The 25,794-nt window shown below is 40.2% G+C and overlaps 3 protein-coding genes across 5 annotated transcripts; 2 read left to right on the top strand and 1 right to left on the bottom strand.

Moving 5' to 3' along the window:
• Nucleotides 1-583: 583 nt before the first annotated feature.
• Nucleotides 584-5,038, top strand: sumf2 (sulfatase modifying factor 2). 2 transcript variants are annotated; one of them, XM_049591969.1, is made up of 9 exons: nucleotides 584-784; nucleotides 880-1,024; nucleotides 1,115-1,229; nucleotides 1,671-1,715; nucleotides 1,808-1,958; nucleotides 2,185-2,240; nucleotides 2,837-2,921; nucleotides 3,265-3,406; nucleotides 3,519-5,038. In XM_049591969.1, exons 1-9 carry the CDS (start codon nucleotides 730-732, stop codon nucleotides 3,619-3,621), a joined length of 897 nt encoding a protein of 298 aa, XP_049447926.1. In that variant the 5' UTR covers nucleotides 584-729; the 3' UTR covers nucleotides 3,622-5,038. The 2 variants fall into 2 exon arrangements, with proteins under 2 accessions (XP_049447926.1, XP_049447925.1); XM_049591968.1 differs by having other exon boundaries at nucleotides 877-1,024.
• Nucleotides 5,039-5,560: 522 nt separating this feature from the next.
• bicdl2l (bicaudal-D-related protein 2-like) lies at nucleotides 5,561-13,832 on the top strand. 2 transcript variants are annotated; one of them, XM_049592229.1, is made up of 6 exons: nucleotides 5,561-7,489; nucleotides 8,165-8,284; nucleotides 8,374-8,532; nucleotides 10,053-10,135; nucleotides 10,271-10,391; nucleotides 12,380-13,832. In XM_049592229.1, exons 1-6 carry the CDS (start codon nucleotides 6,944-6,946, stop codon nucleotides 12,734-12,736), a joined length of 1,386 nt encoding a protein of 461 aa, XP_049448186.1. In that variant the 5' UTR covers nucleotides 5,561-6,943; the 3' UTR covers nucleotides 12,737-13,832. The 2 variants fall into 2 exon arrangements, with proteins under 2 accessions (XP_049448186.1, XP_049448185.1); XM_049592228.1 differs by having other exon boundaries at nucleotides 5,564-7,489; nucleotides 10,050-10,135.
• A 36-nt stretch (nucleotides 13,833-13,868) lies between these two features.
• abhd11 (abhydrolase domain containing 11) lies at nucleotides 13,869-23,130 on the bottom strand. The gene is made up of 6 exons (XM_049592232.1): nucleotides 22,885-23,130; nucleotides 19,776-19,914; nucleotides 19,212-19,385; nucleotides 18,813-18,983; nucleotides 17,113-17,294; nucleotides 13,869-16,695 (listed from the first exon to the last, which is right to left on the bottom strand). Exons 1-6 carry the CDS (start codon nucleotides 23,007-23,009, stop codon nucleotides 16,560-16,562), a joined length of 927 nt encoding a protein of 308 aa, XP_049448189.1. The 5' UTR covers nucleotides 23,010-23,130; the 3' UTR covers nucleotides 13,869-16,559.
• Nucleotides 23,131-25,794: the final 2,664 nt, after the last annotated feature.

Genomic DNA, 25,794 nt, shown 5'->3' with positions numbered 1-25,794 from the left:
TTTAAATATAATTTCTTAGTCTATGCGAAAATTTCCCTTTAAAGCTTTTGAAACAAAAATGTCCGGCGTTCATGTAGTACAATCATAAAGGGCGTGTTTAGATAAATAACAGGTTATTTTAGATCGTAATTAGTAAAGAAAGTCAAGGTTGTAAACGTGGATATGAAGTAATATATCTTCAAGGCTTTAATAGATGATTAAAGTAATTTTACAAATACACTTATCAAGGGGGTGATTTGTTCTTTAGCTAGATGAGTTTTTAATTTTTTACGTACCAGAAACTGTAGCTTCATGTTTAAAAAAAAAAATAGTAATTGAAGTTTTATCTATTTATTTTTTCCAACTGTAGCACGTATATAATTTAGCAGCAAGAAGCAGCGTTTTATTGTCTTAAATTTAACTTAAGAGTTTAAAAATTATAAATAAAACTTTATAACTTTATAACAACATAGTGTCGCTTCGTATCATCGTTGTAGGGAAGGGAAAAAATCAATTGAAAGAAATTAAATACTTGTGTTGACGTTTTTTAATGAAGCGGAACCTTTTGTTTCACACGGAATCTGTTTAGCGTTGAACCCATTTCCGGTGCAACGGTTAGATCTGTCCGACAGAAATGTATCCAAGTTAGGGAAGTTTTGCTGATATTTAGTTCTTAAACTTGTATTTTTATAAACGTTATATACACATACGTAATGCTTCATTAATGTTAGCTAAAACTAGCCTGTTAAAATGAAGGTTAAAGTAGTGCTTCTGATATCTGCGGTGGTTTTACTGACAGTGTCGGGTAAGATATTACTTTTTTCTGAATATAATGTTACTTAAATTATATTAACACTGAATCGCCATGATAGAGACAAGTTTCGTTTTGACACACAGCAGCAGATGACATGTTGAGTATACCAGGAGGAAAGATGTTAATGGGAACCAGCGCAGCTGATGGGAGAGATGGAGAGGCTCCCACCAAGGAGGTTCAGCTGCAGCCGTTTAAAATAGACACATACCCCGTCACTAACGCCGACTTCAGGTAATCAGACTTGCTACCTGATATAGGAGTGTTTTGATATTACTTAGCAAAATATTATATAACTAAAGCGCTGACCTTGATTCACTACAGAGACTTTGTGAGAGCACAGAAGTACAAAACTGAAGCTGAGACGTTTGGTTGGAGTTTTGTGTTTCAAGACTTTGTGCCAGAAGAGCTGAAGAGCAAAGTCACACAGAGGATTGAGGTAGTGGGATTTTTGATCATTCAAGAGCATAATTGTTAGTCTGACATCAAATGACCATTAATTAATTATTTCAATCAACAGGAAAACAACAAACATTTCTTGTTTGCAGACTATCAGATTTTAAGATTTGCTTCTGCTCCATGTTTTACATTATTGTAATTGATTTCTTTGCATTTCTAGCTGTTGGTCAGACAAAAAAAACCCCATTATAATAGTAATAATGACTTCAGTGTGGGCATTATAGACTAAATGATTAATTGTTTAAAAAATAAATAGATTAATCAATAATGAAAATTGTAGTTGATGGTGTAGAAACATTTGGCAGTTTGCCATACATGCTGTAAGAACACTGTCAAATACACCTGAAGACTTTAGATATAGCAATTACCATTTGTAATGCTGTCCTATGGATAACTTTTGATTCTCGTCCTTCTTATCCAGTCTGCTCCTTGGTGGCTGCCTATAGAGCGGGTGTTTTGGAGACAGGTGAGGTGATAAGTCTCTTCCTTTGTTGTCTGAATATCTTGTAGCATGCCTTCAGTGCTGGCCTTTAACTCCTTTGACCTTCCTCTGTTCAGCCTGCAGGACCTGGTTCAGGCATTCGGGAGCGCCTGAGCTTCCCGGTGGTTCAGGTGAGCTGGAACGATGCTCAGGCCTTCTGTCGGTGGAAGGGCAAGAGACTGCCAACTGAGGAGGAGTGGGAGTGGGCTGCGCGTGGGGGGCTGCAAGGTACACAGTCAATACACCGAAAGCACAGAAGAAATACTGTATGTGCCGCCATTATGGTTTTATGTTCTAACTTTTTGACTGTTTGTTCGCATCTGCTCTTGACTGACATCCATTAAACAGAGTTAGAACTGTTTTATAGTTTTGACAACCACCTTGTTCAATAATCAGTGTACAGTTTCATTGTTTGTAATGTCCTCTTGTCCCTTTCCTGCCTCTTGTGTTCCAGGTCGAACTTATCCGTGGGGAAACAAGTTCCAAGCCAACAGAACCAACCTGTGGCAGGTCAGCTCACAACAATAACGCAAGACAAGACAAGAGATTTACTGATATGTATTTTTAACTGATGTGGTAGCTTCCCTTTATTTCTGCAGATAATTATAATACTTTCTTCAGCTAAACAGATAAATTTTGGTGTAAAACTTTATTAGACCTTCTTATCCAGGTAATCATGTGTCGTTGTTTATAATAGACCATGATAACTAAACTGTATTGCTAATTTGTATTAATTAATATACTTATAGGAAATTCTGCTGTAAGATAATGTGTGTTTGGTATGATTTTGAACAATGCTGACATTTTGGCCTGTTGAACTTTATCAGAGCAGCCAGGTTGAACAGTTTATCATGGCCAGAATAAACTGGTGAAACTGAGGTTGGTCAACTCTCTCCTGAAGATCTGTGCGTGCTGCCTTTTTAGTTTGTTCTCAAGTTAGTTGGAACATTATGAACCTTGTTATAGCACCACAAACAAACACTGGGAAGGTGCATCCTCTGAAAGTCTTAACTATTTTAGATCTCCTGTCATATGAAAAAGTCATGTTCATGTGAAAGCGTTTGAAACACACGCTTTGTAATAATTTAATTTTATGAATGTTTAAGGGATCGTTTCCAGATGTTGACACCGCAGAGGATGGATATCATGGCATCTCTCCTGTGGCAGCATTTCCTCCTCAGAACAATTATGGTACATGTCTCTTAGTTATAATTAAAGTATGGTCAAAGATTAGAAGTGCTAGACAGACATAGATGTTACAGAAATATCAAAACCAAATAGAGTTAGGTACTCTGCTGTGAGTGTTTCTCGCTTTGAGAGGGATTCGATTCAATCAATCAATCAATCAATCAATCAATTGCTTTATTTGTCCCCAGTGGGGCAATTAGTTTCGCAGCAGTGGGAGCAACACAAAGTACAAAAATACACAAATACACAAATACACACAGCATAATAAACACAATTCATCTGGTATCTCTGTTAGGTCAAATGAAAATCCTGTGTGAAATAATATATATGTTTATTCTTCCTGCAGGACTGTATGACATGATGGGAAACACATGGGAATGGACATCCACACCCTTTCCAGCAGCACAGCCCATGTACGTGCTGCGCGGTGGCTCCTGGATCGACACGGTGGATGGCTCAGCTAATCACAAGGCACGAATCACGACCAGGTGAGTTATTAAACAGAAAAAAAAGCACTGTGTTTTTAGACTCTGACCTCACAGAGCAGCTGTACAGCTGTACGGCAATCCTGCCTGATGGTTATGATTCTGTGTCCTGCAGGATGGGCAACACCCCCGACTCTGCCTCTGATAACCTGGGATTCAGGTGTGCTGCGAGTGACGGACAGAAACAAGGGAAGAAAAAAGGCAAAACTGAACTGTAGCAACAAACAGGAAGTCATAAATATTAAATGAAGGACAAGAAAGTTCTTTTGAGCCAGACAAAGAAAAAGAAAAAAGCAGGGGACCAATTAAGTATCAATGACTAACAATGAATTTTACTAATGGTGACAGGACGACGTGAGTGACAAACTGTATTTCTCCTGTGGAGAACTTTTTATTAATGAACTTTAAGAACAAACACAGACATACTAATACCTAACATTCAAAAAATAAACGATTTTTCAAATAAAAAATAAATTTCTTGTTACTTTTTTCCCCCCCAAAATAATGAGACTAGCTGCAGATTATTTTAGGGGCATGACTGAAGGGACTTCTTGCCGCACTGACTGGAAGAATTAGGACACTCTTTGACTGTCACTGGCAGTCTTCCTCCTGCACGCTGGGATCTGTCTTTTGTTGAGTGTTTTTATGTGACTGGAGAGTAAATCAGTCTGTCGGCTTAGTCACAGCCTGCTATAATCCCGTCTTTGTCTTTTTGTTTACTCTCTCATCTCGAGTGGCCAGCTGAGAGGTTGTTTGGACTCATTCTGATTAACACCACAGATTAAAAAAAAAAGTTTTCAGCTGAACTCCAGTTTTGTCTAAGTAGCAAGTTACTGTCTTAAACTAAGAAGTGATGGAGTGCTTTTGAGCTGGCCACACAATCCAGTTATATCATGCAAGTGAAATGTGTTTTTAGTGACTGACAAATATTTACTCAAGGCAAATCAGAGCTGGCAGCTCGGTTCTCGTAACATACAGTATGAGGACAGTGTCGCAATTCCTTAATTGTCGAACTGGAAATTCAACATGTAGTGTTTCAAAAAAATGCAAATTAGAATTAAACTGGATTAATTTCATTTTTAAATTTTCCACTGAATTACAGCCTCTTATTATCAGTGTCATAATTTGACACTGTTGCATAACACATCATTAGTTGATAGGGATTCACATGCATGATGTGGATGCTTGCAGACCCTTTAGTCCTGATAACTTCACCTTAGGATTTGTATTGAAACTCACAAAGGGGAAAAAAGGATGCAAAAGTACAACATACTCGCTTTCTGGTGAAGAGATTATTCAACAGCGATACAATATTTCATGTGTGGAATGTAAATCAGCCTGTTTTGAGATTTTCTTTGGGATAGATTTTCTTGCAGAGATATTTCTGTCTTATTAATGACCATATCCTAGACAGTATAAATGTTACTAAACAAAAGAAATGCTGGGAATAAGTGGCACTGTCTCATGTGGTTAGCAGAAACTTTCTGTTGTAAAGGGACAATTCTCCCCCAGAATCAAAAAATCAAATACATTTTCCTCTTACCTATAGCACTGTTTATCAGTCTAGATTGTTTTGGTGTCGGCTGGTGGATATTGCAGATATCAGCCATAGAGATGTCTGCCTTGTCGTGAATATAATGGGACTAGACTGCCAAAAAATACACTTGAAAAACTCAACAGCAATATCCCTTTCTCGAAATCATGACAAGGTTACTCAAGATAATCTACAGACCTTGTTTTGAGCAGTTTCATTTAGGAACTATTTTCTTACATCCAAAACTACACATGCCAATGGTATCACTGTGCACAAGGAAGCATGCATCTACTGCTAGCTTACCTAGCACCACTGAGCTAGCTAATGTTACAGCTCACCTAAGGAGGACACCATTAATGTTTACATCTTGATCTGTCATGAGCAGGAGCGTCTCATTCATGAGTAGATGTACGCTTCCTTCTGCACAGTGATACTGTTGGTGGGTGTAGTTTGGTAGAAAGAAAATAGTTCGTACATGAAACTGCTCATAACAAAGTCTGTAGATTATCTTAAGTAACCAGGTTATAATTTCTGGAAAGAGACATTGCTGTTGAGCTTTTTAAATGTGTTTTTTAGTTCCATTATATTTGAGAGAAGGCAGACATCCCTACATCCGATATCTCCAACACTCTGCAACTCACACCAAAACAATCTAGATTGATAAATACCAAAAGAGGGGAGAGTTAAAAATGTGTATTTTTGATTTTGGGTGAACTGTCCCTTAAAGTAATAAGTCTTGAAGGATGAATATAGAAATGTCCTGCTGAGACGTGTTTGTGATAACATCATCTGATCTATAAATAGTGTCACAGAGAACGTTTCCTGCATACTCTAATTAGATTTGACCTATTTAGAATAAAATGTAGATTACTGGAGATGATGAAGGAGAAAAAGAAATAGTTTTACACTTAAGATGGTGCCCACCTTCCTTGTGAAGCGGTGACCTACTTCCTGCAGATATGAGGCATGAGTGCAGCACACAATATTTGGTACAGAGTTTTTGAGAAGGAAATCACTTAAGATTGTAAATCCACACAATACAACCGTGAACCACTTCTTGCCCTGCTGCTGTTTATAGAAAAAGAAAAAAGACTAGGTCTATAATTAAAGTTTTATTAGATCACGTTATGAACACAAGTGAAGAATGTGACATGACAACTTGAAATGTGACTGGCAGAACATTATGTGTCCCTCTGAAGCAAGGAAATAAACTGTAAAAATAGTTGTTTAATTGACAGTAAATTAACTGGTGATTGTTTGGCTGCAACCTTCAAATCAACGCACACCTGCACGAAAAGAATAACTTAAAGCTTCTTCTCGTGCTCAGTACATCACAGAGACATCGCTAAGTATTCAGTTATAAAATAAGATGTGTTGATGTGTCACTGACTCGTCTCTGCTCATGTATGTGGGTGATTTGTGACCAAAAAAAAAGCACCCTCTTGACTGCAAGGAATGACTACAACTGGTGTTTTCCCCCAGTGTGTTTCAGTTCCTGAAATGAATCGATGACTAGGCAAAGGAAAATATAAGTCACGACACAGATTCAACCTGCCTTCCTTTGACACTGGCTGTATATTATTCTATTTACCCTGGTCACCATCTCCTCTGCTCAGTTTATCTATGTTACTTGTAAATAAAAGAGCAGTTTAAATCAGGTATCATGCGTCAAGCCTGAATAATCCGTCTCTCTCAAAGGATCAAAAGCCCTCCTCCCTTTGTTCCCCTGCAGCTCTGGTATGTTTTCACGTCATGTGTTTGTGTAGCGACAAAAAGAAGGAAGAAAACCCACACGGGCCACACGAAGCCACAGCCTCCAGTGACATCACATCATGTCATGTCGCGTCCCTGTGAAGACGCATGCAGTTCAGGAAAAACAAGTTTGGAGGCATTCTGTTTGTTACCCTCCCTTCTTAACTCTCTGTCTTCCTCTTGCTCTTCAGTGTGTAAACACATCCTGACAGTATCCTCAGGTGGTTTAATTGACTACGTCTGCCAAGCCGATCATGGACTACTCTCAGCCTTTCTCAGTCCTCAACGAGAGACTGAGACCTAGAGTCACTACCAGCGAGCAGCTCTACTCCTCTCTGACCAGACTGGAGGGCAGACAGATGAACTCGCTCAGGAACAAATCTTCATCTTGCCGACCTACAGTTCTGCCAACACAACCAGAACCAACAGTCTCAGTGTCCATAACAGAACCAGAAGACCCAGAGGAACCTGGAGACGACTCGGAGCAGGAAGATTTGGTCTCTGATGAAGGAAGCTGTGCTGATCTGTTGAACACCTCAAGCCTCCTCGCTGAGTTAAATTTAAAGGACTTTGGTATAGAGGAGCTCGTTGACGAGAACAGAAGCACTTCCTCGTCTGAAGAGAAAGACAGTCCAGGTGAGCTGACCTCAGAGGGGACAGGTCAGTCCAAGACAGAAGCCTTGGAGACTGACGGTGGAAGCTCTTTCCAAAGGAGCTACCTAAATGGGACTTTACCAGACCTGATCAAGAGTGGCAGGCCGCTCGGCAGACGGCGAACAATGGGACATGTCACAGACACGGTAGGATAACAGTCTTTATATATTTAAAATGAGGGTTTGTTGCTGTCCTGGAAAATCTGTCTTGTGCAGTGCATGAATCTAAATCTATTCTGCTGCAGACAGGCTAGTCAAACAACAAAACCTGTTATACAGGGAGCAGCCAGATTCTCAACCGTCACTCAGGAGTGTATTTACAAAAACACAGAATTAAAGATGCAAATTGTCCCAAAAAAAGAGAGATCATCTTCCTTTATCATAATGAAGTATAATCAAAATTAGTTTGACGTCAGAGCGCTGTAAACTTCAGTCTGCAGTGAACTACGTTTATGATTTTACATCTGCTGATGACAGGGCTTGATTTGTTGTTGGGGGTTGAGATGGAAACTGTTGGTGGGAAATGTTTTGTGCCTCACACTTCATGTTAATAACTTGAAACACTCTGTCATCTTGGTGTGTCTCTGAGTGTGTTTGTGTGAATGCATTCATTTGTGCTGATTGCAGCATTTGATTAACATCTGGGCTGGCACGACTGGATTTCTTGCTACGGTTTCACTCAGGAATCTAGATTAGCAGTTTCTGTTTACACTGTGTAAAAATGTCACAATGTACTTTCTTTGTGTGGGCCTACAGTTATCTACGCTGCAGAAATGTGGTGACTTGTAAAAAATGTGCTGATATGGTCTTCATTGTTTGCAGCTTAAAGAAGTGCGCAGAGAGGTGGAGCTGTCTCGGAGACGAAGCATCAAGCTTAAAGCACAGGTGGACAAACTGCAGGAGGGCAGAGATGGACCGGGATGGAGCCATCACAGAGAGAGGGTATAAGTTACACACAGTACCAGGACTTCTGTTTTACATCTGCAGAACTCTTTTTTTAAATAATTCCTGCCTGTTCATTTCTATCTCAGGTGACAGAGGAGGTTCTGTCTGTTCTGCGGCTGCTGCGCCCGCTGACAGAGTCACAGTCCAGCCAATGTGAACCCCCTCAAGGGGAAAACCAACTGGATGCTTCACTGGCCCAGCTGCAGAATGTGGCCCGCGAACTGGCAATCCACCACACCAAAGAGGTGAAAGCAGCACCCACTCAGATAAAGCGCCTTACCCCTATCATATCAATCTCAGACTGAGTTAATTTTATTGGGCAGGTCACCTGGGAGAATGTTTGCTTTGTACGTACAAAGAGAACAAAGGTTCCTGATAAGGCAGTATAATGAAAAACGTTTCAACGACTTCATGTTGTTTCTCATTATTTTGAGATAAGTAAGTCAGTATTTTGAGAAAGTTTCTCATTATTATGACCTCACATGATCTTTTTTTCCCCAACGGACCTCCATAAAAATCCAAATATATTAAAGTGGAAACAGACAACCTTTTAACCCCCATCCAGCCCCAGCAATTCCACATGGTATTATTGTTGCCACCACTGTTGCAAAAAGAACTGGATCGCTTTTGGTTTTCCTCAGAGCCAAGCAACTACCACAGTTTCCACAGTTACTTTGGTTGTCCAATATTTACATTACACTGATACTCTTTGTTAACCGGGGATAGTTGCCAACAGCTACTGGGAAAAACAACACTGTTTTGGTAGCACAATGGTTGACGCTCTTCCTTTGTGCTGTAAATTAAAGCCTCAGTTTTCCCGGGTGATCGTTCCCTGTGACTGACAGAATTGCAGAATTAAAGTGAGGCAGTATTAGCATAAGCCTATGGCATTTTACATTGCAAAAATTAGCCTAATGGCTAGCAGACTTTCCTCTACTCATATGTTTTAAAATGCTATTTTTGGGGCGCTTTATTGTCTTTACAATTTAATGTTCCTAATCTGTGGAATAAAAGTAAATAAAAGCTTCATTTCTACTAAGGGAAATTGTTTTCAGTTTACAAAAATAGACAGGAGGTCTTCTCTGCTGTGTGTGTGTGTAGTTACATATCTGGGGTGGTGCCTTCTAGGTTACGGTGTAGGGCATCTACGCAGAGCCTATGATGTGGGCATGGTATCAATTACATGCAGAAGAATAAATTCTGCTTATAGTAGACCAATCTAAACACTGATGGGGTCATTATTTTGTAGCCATTACATTGTGCAATCAATATTTACTTCATAATGTTGAGTTAAAGTAAACACTTTTTCTATTCCTACTTTAACTCGATATAAGTCGTGGCATCTGCTCTATTTGAAGATGTATTCACTTGCAAATTATTAATGACTCATTAATACATTTTTGGCAACCAGCAAGGAATTTCTGTCGTCAGCAGGGTAGTTTTAATATACTGTAAGCCCTGAGGCCTGTACGTAGATATTAAAGCTCAGGTGATAGACCACGTGTACCCTCCTGATGAAGCATCATCCTCATTGTTAAGGTGTCAGAGCTCAGCTATGTGGTCTGACAGGTTTACACGCGGCAGTGTCAGTAATCTGAGTCTGTCTGGTTTTTACTGTATGTTAGAGAAAGTCACAAGATGTGTGACTGATGATGAGATCAAATCAGAATCCTGTAAAAGTACAGATAACAGAGAGTGAAGTCACTCAGGTTAAAGGCAGAGATGTGACAAAACATAACCTGCCTCTTGTTGGTTCATTCAGCAGTTCAAATCCGGCAAAGACGAAGCAGCAGAGGACAGAGCTATCCTGCAGCAGGCGTTACGGGACAGAGATGAGGCCATAGAGAAGTGAGTACACACACACATGATGCACACAGTCACCTTCTCTAAATAACCGATGAATCGGGGGGGGGATGAAAAGGAAGCTGAAAGACATGAATCTATTTTTGAGGAATGTGTCGTTCTTTCTGTTCCACCATGCAGGAAGAAGGCAATGGAAGCCGAGCTGCTGCGGAGTAAAACGGAGATGATGTCACTGAACAACCAGCTGCTGGAGGCAGTGCAGAAACGTCTGGAGCTGTCGCTGGAGCTGGAGGCCTGGAAGGTAAAATCTGAGACGGGCTTAATGTTTAACAAAGACAAAACCAGTGAATAAACTCAAATAAATAAAAAAAACTAAAATCTAACATGGAGTCATATTAAGCAAAATAGAGATAATGTGAGAAATCTGGGAAAGTAGGACACAGCGTATACACACACACACATAGCCTAATTAGTGTAAAGTTCACACGTCACTTTCAGGATTCAGAAAGTATTCAGCTGTGAAACACACACAGAACAAACTCAATTAAAACTCCCGCATATTACAGGAGCACATCCAGGCGTTACTGCCAGCTGGTAACCTGCCACAGTGTTTTGGCCTCAGGCCCACGTGTTCAGCTGGTGAACGCCCAGCTCCCTGCAGAGTTAAACTGAAACAACACTGTACTTTGCTAGTGTTGTCAGGTTTACTGGGGAGAGCAGTGGTGTCGCAAAGTGTTGACCGTTTGGAGCTACAATGCCAAAATGTTATTGTCACAATTACAATGATTTGTATTGATCAAATCCGTCTCTGGTTATAATTTTCATCTTAGTTTGTTTTTCAATCTTTCAGTGATCTGAAAACGCATCATCTCACAGAACAACATCAAAGTCTACTCGCTTCCAAGTCGTGAAGTCTTAAAAAATGTGAACAAGTTGAATGTTAAGAGCCCTCGTCAGCTCATTTTTAAGAAATATTCGTCTTTTCTTTACTTCTAGTTGATTTTTAGTGAAGTCGCAATTAGTAGACTTTCCTCTCTGTGTACCTTTATGTTGTTTTTCAGTCACACAGTGGGAGACAATTTCATTCTTTCTTTACAGATGATCCCAGTGATCTGAGAGGTAAAGTTTAGGGACTATATGAAAATTATTGAGGTGGGGAGGGAGGGAGGTAGGATCTTATTTTTCACTGTTTAAAAACTATTTTCTTTAGGGCCTCTCCTGTTAAAAAAAAAAAAAACTTACAATGTATTGGAATAATAATCAGTGGTCACCAAAAGACACATTATTTTAGATTAAATATATTCTAAATAAAAGGCTAAACTTGAGTTATAATATGGACCAACTTAATACGTTATACTTAAAGGTTTGAAGGTATACTATGCAGGAATTGTTGGCTGCTGTTTGCAAACAGTATCGCCAGAGAAAGTGAAACCCAACCTCGGCTTTGTTTGCTTGGCATTTCGCCTTGCTATATTTGTTTCCTCTTGGAAGTGTGCTGCTGCCTACGGTCTGGTACCTTGTTGCTACCTTTTCATATAGTCCAACCTCGCCTGCACACTGTGCCGAGGAACATCCCAAACACAGAGAAATAGGAGGAAAATAGGGCAGATCCAAAGGCTTTGAAGCTTCACAGTTTCAAATGTTGGTAATCAATGTCCAAATCAGTATTTAAATGCTACAAATGGTCCATAAATTAAGAAACAATTATCCAGCATTATTTATTCACCATCTCCATAAATTATTATTAGTAATTCTCAGACAAGGACATTTAAAGTTAGTGACAGTTTTGTGACTCTGACTTGCTCTCATCTAACGTCAGTCACAGTCGGTCCTGCACTACTGAAACTGAACTGAAAGTATTCTTATTCTAGCTATTATAGCTAATGTACGACCTGCATGCTAACAAAGTGGCTAACTGTCACGTCATTTTTGCTGCACTGACTAAAAACCGATGATTCCAGCTTTGAGCTTGAGTATTGAGAGATTTCTCACTGACACATCCATCCCCAAAAATTGGAAGTCAGGACAGCCTGAGAAGGAACAAAAAGAAAGTAATGTTTATACAGTTCCTTATTTTCCAGTGGCTCCTGGTGTAAACTGATCTGAAACATAAAACAAAGAAAGATCACACACTCACAGCTTTAAAATCTGGCTTATTAACACATTTTATCTTGTCCCTCTTTCCCACATGTCGTGTCTCTCATCACTGTTTATAGTCTTTCATTTGCAGATTTTTCAGAGTCAGTATTTCTCGTGCTCTGACAGCCTGCTTGTTTCCCTTTGACTCAGGAGGACGTTCAGCTGATCATCCAACAGCAGCTTCAGATGCAGCAGCAGGCGGAGCAGGCCCAGAAGAAGCCCTCCCGCCTGGGAATCCTGAGGAGAAACAACAAGCCCCCCATCCAGCGGCCAACCAACTTCCCTTTGTCTGTGCCCATCCCACCCACTACCAACTCCAACCAAATCTTCGTCCCCAGATCTGCGGGTTCTGCTTCTCCAACTCCCAGCACGCCTCCTTCCTCTCAACGCAACTGGAGGGACAGGCTGAGGAGGACCAAGAACAGTCATCCAGGAGACCAGGATGCAGCAGGGCAGGAGTCAGAAGGCAGGGTTGATGACGGCTTCCAGGTTGTTTCACTCGATTAAAACACTGATAACTTTGCACTGAGTGCATTCATCCTGATGCACAAGGCTCATTTTAAGTCGCCCTCCAGTGAAAACTGTGTTTGCCTATTGTCACTTTGTGGTTTGACCACATGATGTGTGTGCAGAGTTGGACACTAAAAGGCTGTTTGCAACCTGGACCTGGAAGTTTCTAAGAACCAGCCACGATATGAGCTGGTTGAATTCTCTAAACGCTAAGGGAAGGAGCTTTAACGCTTCCTTTTTTTTTTAACCTCCTTTAACTTAGGATACACTGGACCTTCCCTTACGAAAGAAAGATAATGCAGCCCCACCATTCCTTCCTTGCATAATTTAAAGCGACGCACCATTTGGCCGTTGACAAAAACAACACTAACAGGGATTCATGTCGGTAAACATGAGTGGACAGGAGGGTGAGCATGAGAAACCCTTCTTAACGTGACAACCGTTTTGTTTGACTTTTATGACTGTGGCCTGTATTCCTTTTTTTATTTCAGTTCCGGCCTTGGAGATGAAATGATATTTTTCACCGGTTTGTCCGTTTTTATATAGCCAGCGTGAAACAACATCATAATAACACACAGGGCGAAGTATCTAAGATGCACATTAAGGGTGTTATCAATCTTGGTCCTTTTCAGCCCTCTAAGTGGACTCAGAGCAGTGACTCAGCATTTTTTGCGCATATGAGAACTCAGACCCCTCTGACTATTCGAATGGACTTTTCAGTGATTTAGGAGACATCGTGAGTCCTGCAGTTAAACCTCTGAAATGAACAATTTTTTTTTACATAATCTGGATTTTCTCAATGAGGGCGGAGTTGATGTCATCTTAAGAAGTTTAAACAAGCTAAAATTACATCATACAAATTATCATTCCAAGCACAATATTTTTCTTAAAACACATCTGAAAGGGATCTTTTGTGTATTAGTGGGAAATCATGCTTTGGATCTTTAAAGTTATGAAGCATAACTGATTGTGAATGAGCCATGTGATTGTTTAATACTGTAACACTTGAATGCCTTACATTTAATCTCTTGAATACTGTTGTAAATAAATAAAATTCTTACGGAAGTGCTCCGTCAGACCTCTTGCAAAGTCAGACTGCAGTCTGTTTGTCACTACATCACTTTAGCTTCTTTACCATCTGCACTTCTTGCATTTTCAATGTTCAAAAGAAAGATGACTAAACTTTGTTGCAGATTTTTCATTTTATTGTATAATATCAGTTTGTACATTTTCAATAATATATAATCCACTCCTATATGCTTCTTGCCCACATTTAAAATTTATATATGCCATTATCTAGAATGAGTGCCACCATTGTGGCAGCATATTCAACAAACTGAGACGTATATAGCACAGCAAACTTACACCTGATGACAAGAGAAAAGGCATGCTCATAGTAAAACAATATACAATCATGAACAGATGATTAGTCTTCAAACAACTTTTCAGTGACTACATTTACATGCACGCTAATACACCATCATTTCAAATAGGACAATATTCCAGATTAAGGGGGTGACGTAAACAGGATATTCTGTGTGGATATTCTGAATTAGATCTTATTGAGAATGTACCATTTTTCGATTAGGATGTGCGATATTATTCGGGATCTAATCGCAATATTTGGGCATGTATAGCGCATTCAGAAAAGGTTTTTACCACAGTTTGCTCTGTGGATACGGCGTACACAAACCAACTTGCCAAAAGTTTGCAAGGCTGTGGAGTAAAGACGCATGAGAAAAGCCTACAATTCTGGTCAAAAGGAGAAACATTATGAAAGATCTGGGTATCAACAGGTTTTTGGATATGCAAAAATATCTCAACGCCAACCTTTTCAAAAAGGTGGTTAAAGAAATGAAAGAGAGAAGCTGTGTTTGCACGGTTGAACAAGTCCACCACCAGTGGAGAACTTTAAAAAATAAAAGACATGTTAGGGCACGTTGATCGGAGTGCGCACGGCTGCATGTAAACAGGAATATTAGTGAGATAGTCATTTTCATCATCCATGTCAACAGCTTAGTAGGAATACTGTCTTTTTCAGAAAGCTGGAACGATACGTGCATGTAAATGTAGTCAGTGTGACTAAATAAATTCACTCTCCTATATTGTTGACAGAGTTCCCCTTTTTGATAGACTCTTGTCCCACTGCAACACCACAGAAGCTGAAGCAGGGCCTGCATTCAAACGTCAGCGACCACAACAATCTATTCCTGTGTGCAACAAGACAAATCTGTCCTGTTTTTCTTTTTTTTTTTTTTTTTTGAGGACGACGATACACGTCTTCACTAACCGGAACTTTAGAAAAAGAATAAAATAAGTAGAGTTTCACCCAACTTAAGTCTGATAATTTAAAGTGTTTTAGACTTCTGTATTCACGTCAAACGAACATAAAACACTGATTGTTGTAAACATCTAGTGCCATGAAGAGATACACCCTCATCTGCGAAGCTTCCTTGTGAGAAAATTCCCACAAAACTGGCAACCCAGCTGCCAATCTAAAGTCTGCTAGTTATTATTGTAGAATAAAAGTTTTTTGTTTTTTTTTTCTATCAAGTTTTACAGAAATGGAAAAGGAGCTCTTGACAAAAGAGGCACACGTTTACAACACCCTGCTTATTCATACAGATGGCAGTTTCACTACTGGACAGTACTGCTCAAACCCATGGTAACAGAAATGATAACACTAGTACGATTAGATAACGACATACATACATTGCAGCATATATTTATGAGATACCCATATAGCTTTGCGCCTTAGTTGTAAAGATAAGTTATAGGGGATAATAAATCGGTAAAACATGTTTCATCAAAACACCGATTGAACTGACCAAATACAAAGACACAACAACATTACCACGGCTTATTGCCAGACAGACAGAATAGTATAAGTGTTGAGTAATTAGCATATCCACTTGTAACCTGAGATATTCAGGAAACAGATTGTGACAATACTGCATTTGAGTTTTTCAGCTCAGTTTTCGATTATGATTATGTTGGCATAAAAATATAACCAGCGCTCTCGATGACCTCGAGTTGTGACAAAGTCACTGACCTGTAAATCCTCATCTCTGACATACAGCGGATACACAGAGGAGAGGAGATGAGAAATTAAGTTCCAAATCAAAATATTCAATATATCACTATTATCAACATCAAAATATGTTTCTACAACAAACCATCTGTACACACAGAGTCAGCATTAATGCCTCCTGGCAGAGCTCAAACCTCCTGAAACGGCACCAAACTCCCTTGGGCAAAGAGTCAACTTTAGTTTTGCACATTCTTCACTCAGCTTCTCAGATATACAGTATTTGTTTCATTCCAGTGCTGTCACGACTTTCACATCTGAACATCCTACTGCTGGTCCACTTCATCAGTCCCAGATTGTACTTGGCCTAAAGCCACGTTTCTATCATACTGGCATAAATGTTTAATCATAAAGAAAGCACTGTGCAAATGAGAGTTTCTTTGGATTAGTACATCACCTCCAAAACAGCCCCGTTAAGTTATATATTGTCGACCTACTGAGCTAAAAATCAATGAAAACGCATCTAGAAACCAGCCAATCTAGTAACACTACCTGTCTGGCAGAGATACCTAGACAAAAGAAATGTTCACCTACGCTACACTACACTAATATCTTTAAAAGGTAAGGACTGCTCTAAAAGGGTGAGTTTGGTCCAGAGTTGGGAATTATTAGCATCATTAATGGCTCCACTCACTCTTGCTGAAGCTGCTGAATACTAACCGTCATTTCCAGTGAGGGCACGCTCAGGGGTGCTGAGCATTAAAAAAGTTCTGAGGCGTCGGCAGGAGGCAGCTAGGACTGGAGGAAGGAGATGATGGAGCTGATGAAATCTAAGGGTTTATCTGCGTGGATCCAGTGGCTCGCATCTGGGATGTACTGGATGTCAGCGTAAGGGAACAGCCTCTGGATTTCGGGGTAATCCTCAGAGCTGGATCGGGAATGAAGACACAGAGAAGGATGGATTAAATTATCAGGTTAAACAGGGTGGTGTGAGGGCGAAGGAGATGAAAGGAAGATGAACAGATAACGGTAAAAAAGCCAATTAACATCTAGAACACAGCTGGTGTGTTCACTCATTCGGTTACCACTGAATAAATGTAAATGAAAAGTGACTAATCATGTTATCAGGGGTGTTGTGGGGGCATTTCTTAAGATTTTAGCTGGTTAAATTGTACATTTACTGTCATTTGGGTTTTCTATTTATTGCATATAAATGCAGTATATATTTACAAGGTGCAGCCTATCTATCTATCTATCTATCTATCTATCTATAATGTCATTATTCTGCTCTTATGTATCTGTTGCTATAGAACAATGTACAGTTTGTGTCTGAGGTGTTTTAAACCTGATATAAGCAGAACTGGCTCCACCCAAAAACAGCGTGGGTCCGTCATAGGAGTTGTCAAAGTTGGGGAAGCTCATGATTTCATCAAGGTGCGCTGAGATGGCCTCCAGGTTGACCCTCCAGGCATAGTGGCCGTTCTGCTCCACCAGGTTAGTCAGCAGGAACTGACGCACCGAGCGCTCCTGAGGGTGGGACAGACACTTTCAGACTGATTTAAAAACAGACTAATTTTTAGGGTCAGAGTTTGACTTTAAAGCAGCTACAATCAATATTCTTACATTAACAATGGATCACATGAATGCTTAAACCCTGTTTACACCTGGTATTAACATGCAACTTGGGTGATTCCATCACAAGTCCGCCTGTTCACACCTGGCATTAGAATGCATATCCACATGACTGGATCTCACTTCCCCACTGCATGTGCAAATAAACACATGAATCACTTCTGTTTGCAAAGACCAAATACACGGTTGTTGTTTTTAAGCCGTGGTAGGTTTGTTGTGCTCTATGCACACTTACAGCCTTTACCATTTAAAAGGAGTAAAATCTTAAAGGTTCGGCATGGAATTTAGGGGGATATATTTGAGTAAGAGTCAGTATGTTTTTGTTACCTTAAAATGAGCAGTTTACATCTACAAAGGGAACGCATCCTTGTCTGTGGAGATTGCCATGTTGCACTGCCATGCTTCTACAACAGCCCAGAACAGACAAACCAAACACTGGCTCCAGACAGGGCCATTTATGTCTGTCACCGTAGCTAGCAGCCCCTCTCTGATGAGCCGCATCAGAAAAACAGGGTTGGTTTGTTACAGAGAGGCAGAGACCTCTGCAAACAATCCAGCTCCCAGTAAAAACCTCCTGAACATCTGGATCTTAAGTTATCAGAGAAGAAAGGTGAGAACACATTAGCGTGTGGTAGGTTAGCAGCCCTTATCCAACATGCTGACATCATTTGAGATGAACTGCGCCTTACCTGGGAAGTGGAAGAAAGCAGGTGGCAGCAGCAGGGGGTGGTGACAAAGAGCCACGGCCACCTCCAAATGTGGTCTGAGCAGTTGGATCTCGAGACACATTGAGGACGCATTTGGTGCATTCACACCTGTACTTGGAGATGTCCACTTATGATCCAACACCAAGGACGCATGTTAATACCAGGTGTAAACAGGGCCTTACAGGTGAGGGGTGTTGCTTGTACTGATGAGGCCAAAGAGAATTATCAACTGCCTCTGCACAGTGTCTCTCAGCCTGCATCTCATTAATTTGGTTCACAGCACACAACTCCACTGTTTTGATTCACTCTTACTGCGCTCATAGGGTCATTTTCAGCCACAGCAGGCAGCTGTATTCATAAAAACAAGCTCTAAGAACTGGCTGTACAGTACTTGCTTACCACCAAACAGCAGACAGACACAATTAGAGATTAGCTGATGCACCAAGTTCGACAATTAACGGCAAATGAGATAGACATTTCCCTCAGGAGTTGGTATAGACCAAAAGCAGAGCTAAAGGGAGAGTGAATATTGGACTTACGTTTATCAGGTGGCCACAAAAACGACTCTGCTGAATGCTAATATCATTCTGAATCTCCAGGATGTGTACAGAGACAACTGGTTCGACATATCAACTTTCACATCTGATATCTAACTATATACCTATTTCAGACAGTGAAAAGCGTGAAATCAAAAAGGAGTCCTGACCTTGACCAAAGAGCGCAGCTGATCCTCAGCCATCCGCCTGGCAGTGGAACGTGGGATGTCACTGGAGATCTTCATGTCCTGCATGGCCTGGATGTAATTGCGGAAGTTGGTGCGTGTGGTGGTCTGGGCTGGACTGATGTCCACTACCACCAGCCTCTCCACTAAACTAGACTACAAACAGACACAGATAGGTTGTGGTAAACAAATGGGACAAGAGGTGACAATGGGGGCAAACCAATAACAAAATGAAAACAGGACAGTGGGGTGTGGCATGAAGAGCAGAGGAGGGTTATTAGGTTCAGAAAGGATGAAAATGTACAGTCAGAAAGGTCAGGTGGCATCCAGCGAGAGGACCGTAGCGTCACCATTATTTCATGGTGACATGTCTCGGCTGCTAACCTGCGTCAAGGCAGTCGTCATGGCCGTTTTCCCTCCCATGCTGTGGCCGATGAGGACGCACTTCTCAATGCGCAGTTTGGTGAGAAGGTGTTTCAAATCATTAGCCATCGCTTCATAGGTCAGCTCCGGGCTGTGAGGGCTGGTGCCATGGTTACGGGCATCTACAGTCAGCACCTAACTGGACAAAGGACAGTTAGGACACTTGGAATGGTGGGAAAGCACCAACAGAGCGGAAACAAAAACACTTTTATATCAGCTGCATCGGTTTTTTTGGCCCCAGCTCAGGATAGTGACAGCACAAACAGAGGCTGTATTGTGCACACGAGGTGATGAGTGTCTTTAAGCAAGCCAAAGAGCAGATTATCTATCAGTATTTATTACAACAGCACAGACTGCTGGGGCGTTGTATCAAATGACTGACAGCACACTGGTTGATTGTGCATTCCCATGCCTGCTTTTGTATGAGGTCTAGTGTCAGGCTGCTGGGAACAAACTCAAACACATAACGGTGAACTGTTTTTGGTGTAACGACAGACAGGTGTGATGTTTTCATCGCTGCATTACCTTTCGGCCTGTGCGCTGCACCAAGGACTTCGCTATTGAGTGGAAGTTAGATTTGCTGCCAAAGAGGCCGTGGAGAAACACCAGGGGAGTGCTCTCTCCCTTCCCGTCAAAGACATCATAGGTCAAGCTGACTGGCTGGCTGAGGAAAAAAACACATCCATATTGACGAGTTAGTATCCGGCGATGAGAATTGTGTCACAACGACAAGAACATTGATAAATCTAAGTAATAAAACTCTGCAAAATGATTAAACTGTCAGGGAGTGGGACTGATGACTGAATTGCTTTGACTAGGTAAAGAAAAAATTGCAGAGATTCCTGTATTCACTAGGGCCGTAACGGTACATGTATTTGTGTCGAAGTCGGCTCCAATAATTTCCTCTTCTTGGTGTCATGACTGCCCAGAAGTACCTGAACAGCCGAGCCAGCCTAACACAGGTATGTGATGTGTCAGAGGAGAAACGAGCCTTTCACATTTCTCTCTTTCTGGCAGTAACGGTCCACAAACCTCATTGCACTTTAGGGACTGTTCTTTACTTATGAAGGAACTTGTCAGGGGAGGAGGGTGGCTGGTTGATTTTTATTTTATTTTTTTATTTTATTTTGATCCCCCCTATGTTAATCACTTATTGATGCTGTTTTTGAAGTATGAATAAGTCAATAAGTAATTTATTCCATTGAAATATCATTGATGTATTATAGAAAAGTGATTTATCTTTTCATAAATGACAAAAGGCACATCTGCCTCATTTTTGTTGTGGTGGTATCATGATACTACTCAGAACCATGATATTTTCATTGGTATCGTACAGTGGGTCCCAATTTTGGTACCGTGACAACACTAATCTGGAGGGGGTTCATCTGCAAAAACTAATGAAAAACTAAACAATAATATTCGGTATTCGGTACTCGGTATTCGGCCAAGCGTTTAATAATATTCAGCTTCGGTTTCGGCCACAAATTTTCATTTCGGTACATCCCTACTTTGGTTTCAGGGTAAAATATGAAGATGGAAATAAACAAGTGGACAAGACAAAAGCAGTGTGCCGACACTGCAGAACAGCGGTCGGGTATGTACTTGGAAACACGTCTAACATGCTAACGCGTCTAAAGCGACACCACCCGAGTTTGAACGCTAACCGGCACGACTAGAAAAAGCAATCTGGTGCAAACTACGATATCGTTGTTGTTTAAAAAGAAAGAGCGTTTCCCTGACCATTGCTGCATTGGTTTGTTTACTGCACTTTAACAAAGTGGGAAAGCTAAGTAAGTTCCTAGTAAAACTGAATCTGAGCAGGCTTTAAAGCTGACCAGCTGCACTATACTTTTTATTTTAATTGAGTAAGACTGTTAAAGCAGAAATTTATATTTATATTTTTCATTCAAAAAATGTGTTAAAAAAACAGCAGGACTTTATTTTTCACTTTTATATTTCTATTTTCATTCAAACAATGTGAAAAAGCAGGATTTTATATATATTGGTTTCATTCAAAAATTGGGTAAAGAGTTAACTGCTGCGGTGGTATGTTTTAATAAGGTTACCAATAAGTAAAAGATATTTAATAGTTGTCTATTTTTTTCATTACTGTAGCGAAAAAAAACGAACCGTGACTTGTGTACCGAGGTACGTACCGAACCGTGATTTTTGTGTACCGTTACACCCCTAGTATTCACTCCTTCAAACAGGATATCAGGGGATATTGAGGCAGCAGTGGCAGCATTGGTCAATGATTTGTGACATATTTGATTGAAAATGTTTTGCTTCCACCTACTGGTACAACATTAGGTAACCATACATGTACAGATACATTAAAAGTTTATGTAGTCTTTTATATGAAAACATATTACCTGACATGAATGTGTACATCAGAGAAGTCACTTTAAATTCAAATGTGCCACTGCAGATGTTAAACCAAAAGAAAACAGGGGGAAGACACAGCTATGTGACCACCTACTTAATAATGCAATACAATATTTGAGTTTTATAAAAAGGTACTAACTCAACTCTATTAGGGTTGTGATTTACGGTTGTGTTTTATTTATTCAGCCTGTAAAATGTGACAAAATTGTGAAAAGTGCACATTTCAATGTCTGTCAGAGTCTGAGGCGACATCGTCAGATGACATATGTTGTTCAACCAGGAGCCCAAAAACCCAGAGATAATCAATTTGCAACAACATAAACCAGAGAAAGCACATAAAATATTCATATTAGAGAAGCAGGAACCGGGAAACACTTGGCCAACTGCTTGATAGATTACTTCAATGACTAATCTGCTGTCAACATTTTGTTGCCTGATGATCAACTAACTGATTAATCAGCTAATCCCTTCAGGACAAAACTCTATGATGATTCCATGGGCCCTGTTGTGTGTATTTAATCCTCATCTCTTAAAAAAATTGAACTGTACTCTTCACAGATCCAGAACTTGACTGTAATATATTAGATTGCGTTAGCTACACCCCAGTACACCTAGTTAGATCTAATGCAGTCTGGTACAACAGCTCTGCAATAAATCAGAGAGGTGTTTTACTATCGATAGAAATGGGCTGGACAAAATATCAAACACTCAGTCTAAGCAATATTGCAGACATTAAGTTGAAACAATTCCTTCTCCAAGGCAGCTTTCACAAAAACAGAACAGTGTGACATTCATAAATGTAAGGTTTAATAAAGGGGGTGTGGTGTTAGGCTGCATTCATTTTAGCTAGGCTTACCTAATAAACTGGTGGCTTAGCGATTATGGAGCACAACGTATCATCTATTACTGTAGACAGTATTAACTATCATCGTTTTGTGTAGCTACATAAGCTAAATAAAGCAACAGACAGAGCGTCTGTAAATAAAATCCTGTGTGACAATAGCTCAGCTGGAGGATAACCTTCTTGCTAACCAGTCGCCTGAATGTCATTTATGTAAACTGTATAAAGTTAACGGTTAATGACGACACGAAGACACGACACGGTGACAAATCCCAACGGTTAAATAACGAAAATTAAAAAAAGAAGAGAAACGTTAGGCTGTCATGTCCCCCCAGCAAAACCAGCACCACCACGCCACCGCTCAGGCAGAGAGAGGGCATCAGTTAGCCGGGGAGCTAGCAGGGATACCTGGATGAGCAGGCTGATCGGACCATGGGAGCCACCCCGCAAACATCCTGCTGTCCGGGGAATAAACGGCACAACGGCCGGCTGCTCAGCAGTCCTCTATGGATATAGCGACACAAAGCACTCATGGCAGCATATGCTCCGTTACCGGGTGGTCTACAAACAGCATGTGCGTTTAAAAACGGCTACAATGACAGCAGGGACTCGGTGAGTGTGCGTGCACAGAGTCCCGGAGGTCGAGATTGAAAGGAGCCCCTGTCAACAGCTGAGCCGCTGCGTCATGACGTAGCACGCACCGGTGATAAGCGTGTGTTCACATCCCTGAGCGTGGTCTCGCAGGCTCAGGAGCAGCGCTGTCTCTTTAACGTAAATATCCAGATTGAAATGAACATAAATAATGTTTTGTTTAACACTACAGAGCAGTCTTTAATCTTAAGGTAGCCTAAATATTTGCACTCATCTTGATTAAATGTCTTTATTAAAGGAAAAACACAGTAAATTATAATGCCATATAAATTTTGCGAGGCGGACTGCACTACATTATCCCTTTCATGCATAGTGGTCACTACAGTGGACAGCTATTTAAAAGACATTCTCTTGTATATGCATGGGTTTTGATGCTGTAGTTGCATTTAGTCACTAGAGTAGACCCTTGTGCGTCATGCCATACACTGCCACCCACTGGCCAGGTGGTGTTAGTGCAACACAAATCTCTTAAAACCAAGATGGCCGACAGAATGCAAGAAATGTTGTGCAGCTCAAGAATATCTTGCCAATCTTTCTATAACAGCAGCCCCTGGTAGGTAAATAAAATCTGGAAAAATCAAGTAACATCTAAAGAGTAATACTGTTGTTAAATTTCCCAAGTATTCACTTTATATTGTGAGGAAACTACAATTAATCAGCTGTCCGCTGAACTGGACATCATGCATTGCTGGCTATATTTCCACTACAAATAATAGTATTACTGCAGCTTTGTTGTTCTTAAAATACTTCATTGGCAGTGATTTTCAAAGCTGTAAATCAATTGATTTATGTTAGTAGAATGTAATTTACAGTTTTTGTAACAGAAACAATATTTTGACAGTATTTTTTGGTGATTTCTGCAGAAAATGTTCATAGAAAAAATGATAAAGTTCACTAAAGGGAGGCATGAAGAGGATGGAGCTGAAAGAGGTAGGTAGGTACAGGAGGGAGGAGTAGAAAGAGAGAGGGGAGACACTTAGGAGTCAGGAGCAGAGTTCAGCGCTTGAACAGTATATGAACATGTTAAAATATGTGAACAAATTAGTTTAACACCATTAAAAATACATTTTTTATAGATTCACATAATATATATCATTTTTTAAACTGGTTTGTATTTCTTCAGTTGAAAACTTAAACGCATGCTTCCCAACCAAGTGGACATGTAAAAAAACTCTTTAAAAAATGCATGTTTAAAAAAACATAACTTCAGGTCCTAATAATTCATGCATGAAAGGGTTAAGGTTACCCCTCAAGGTTAACAGGTGAAACAATAAGCTGAATTTATATGTCATATCTCTCTGACTTTGTTTGATTAATTTAAGCCTATGTTGATTTAAATCGACCCTGAAGTTGTTTATTTTTCTTGATTTCACATGTCTATGTGGATTTGTTTCTTTTGAAACCTTTTCCCCACTTTTTTCCTCATTAATGTGCCGTTCAAAAAGATTATAGTCTAAAAAAATTGAGCTGATGCTTACTGTCTGGATGCTCAGCTTCATTACAAAGTAAGGACCACAGTACTTAAGGCTGCAAGGTCAGTAAAATCTGTTCATTTTCAAGTCAAATGAAAGAACAAACTTAAGTTTAAAACTGTCACTGACGATCTCTGTCTATCTTGACACAAATTTAGTTCCATATTCAGTCCTTTAACAGTCCAGGTTCATTTTTAGTACTTTATTTATAGAGATTTTCCTTTAACATACAAGACATGAACTTAAGTTGTCACCTCAAGTTGCAGTTATATGCAAAAAAAAAACCAAAAAAAAAACAAGGATACTGGAGACTAACAACAACCGAAACAAAGAGAAAAAATAAAATAAATAGTAGTAGTAGTAGTAGTAGTAGTAGTAATTATTATTAATGATAATTATAATAATAAACTTTATTTATATAACACCTTTCATACAAGAAATGCAGCACAAAGTCTTCACATGAAAATAGACATAATGGACATAAAACAGGCAAAACAATTCAGAAGGACATTTAAAACTGTTTAAAACATGGATTAACTGATTCATAAAATCATAGAGTTGTAAATCTGTAAATCAACATTATAAAACCCACTGTTCCTCTCTTAAATGTATTCACTTTGCATTTGGACACAAGGAGGAAGGAAAAGCAGCACCTAGAATTAAATAAATACGCATTGTTTTGTGCAGTCACTAGGTGGCGCCACAGGGATACGGCTACACCCTCTCACACCCAACAAATGATTTCCTTACTGCACTGAATAAACAGAGCTGCTCATACCGTGAGAACAGCTGGCGATAAATGATCAGGTCACCCATTGTCTCAGAGAGGACACACTGTGAGGATCAGATCTGTGATTGTTTTGATGTTTGGCTGGCGCCGTCACCAGGCTGCTCTGTCATTTTAGAAAAGGTCAAACACCATGTGTTATGCTGGGGACCACTGCTACATTGTGTTTTGCACTGCACAACAAGAAAGTTTGTAGTGTGTTGAATATTTTTATTTTTGTGGTGTTCTCATGTGCGTGGCTCCTGTCATGTACAGGAACATAAAAACAAACGGAGAACCTGGCCTCCGATGGTGGGACTCCAAACATTCATTGCTATGGGAGACGTGTCTGCAGGGATCAAGCATGCTGGGAGCTGTCACCATAGTGATGGCTTCAGACAGAGGCCGGGAGGGGGAGGAAACGATACA

The sequence above is a fragment of the Epinephelus fuscoguttatus genome, linkage group LG12 (assembly GCF_011397635.1).
Source record: "Epinephelus fuscoguttatus linkage group LG12, E.fuscoguttatus.final_Chr_v1".
NCBI classification, from domain to species: Eukaryota; Metazoa; Chordata; class Actinopteri; order Perciformes; family Serranidae; genus Epinephelus; species Epinephelus fuscoguttatus.
Note: the sequence above shows the minus strand (reverse complement) of the source record. Positions and strands in the feature narration are given on the sequence as shown.

What these genes read in the sequence shown, in the direction of transcription:
- abhd11 (XM_049592232.1), bottom strand. Translation starts at nt 23,009, where the DNA reads ATGAGTGCTTTGTGTCGCTATATCCATAGAGGACTGCTGAGCAGCCGG. An exon ending in CGATCAGCCTGCTCATCCAG is followed by an intron (nt 19,915 to 22,884) that starts GTATCCCTGCTA and finishes TTTTTTCCTCAG; the next exon opens with CCAGCCAGTCAGCTTGACCT. An exon ending in TGCAGCGCACAGGCCGAAAG is followed by an intron (nt 19,386 to 19,775) that starts GTAATGCAGCGA and finishes TTGTCCAGTTAG; the next exon opens with GTGCTGACTGTAGATGCCCG.
- sumf2 (XM_049591968.1), top strand. Translation starts at nt 730, where the DNA reads ATGAAGGTTAAAGTAGTGCTTCTGATATCTGCGGTGGTTTTACTGACA. An exon ending in AGCGGGTGTTTTGGAGACAG is followed by an intron (nt 1,716 to 1,807) that starts GTGAGGTGATAA and finishes TCCTCTGTTCAG; the next exon opens with CCTGCAGGACCTGGTTCAGG. An exon ending in TGCGCGTGGGGGGCTGCAAG is followed by an intron (nt 1,959 to 2,184) that starts GTACACAGTCAA and finishes CTTGTGTTCCAG; the next exon opens with GTCGAACTTATCCGTGGGGA.
- bicdl2l (XM_049592228.1), top strand. Translation starts at nt 6,944, where the DNA reads ATGGACTACTCTCAGCCTTTCTCAGTCCTCAACGAGAGACTGAGACCT. An exon ending in TGGGACATGTCACAGACACG is followed by an intron (nt 7,490 to 8,164) that starts GTAGGATAACAG and finishes CATTGTTTGCAG; the next exon opens with CTTAAAGAAGTGCGCAGAGA. An exon ending in TGGAGCTGGAGGCCTGGAAG is followed by an intron (nt 10,392 to 12,379) that starts GTAAAATCTGAG and finishes CCTTTGACTCAG; the next exon opens with GAGGACGTTCAGCTGATCAT.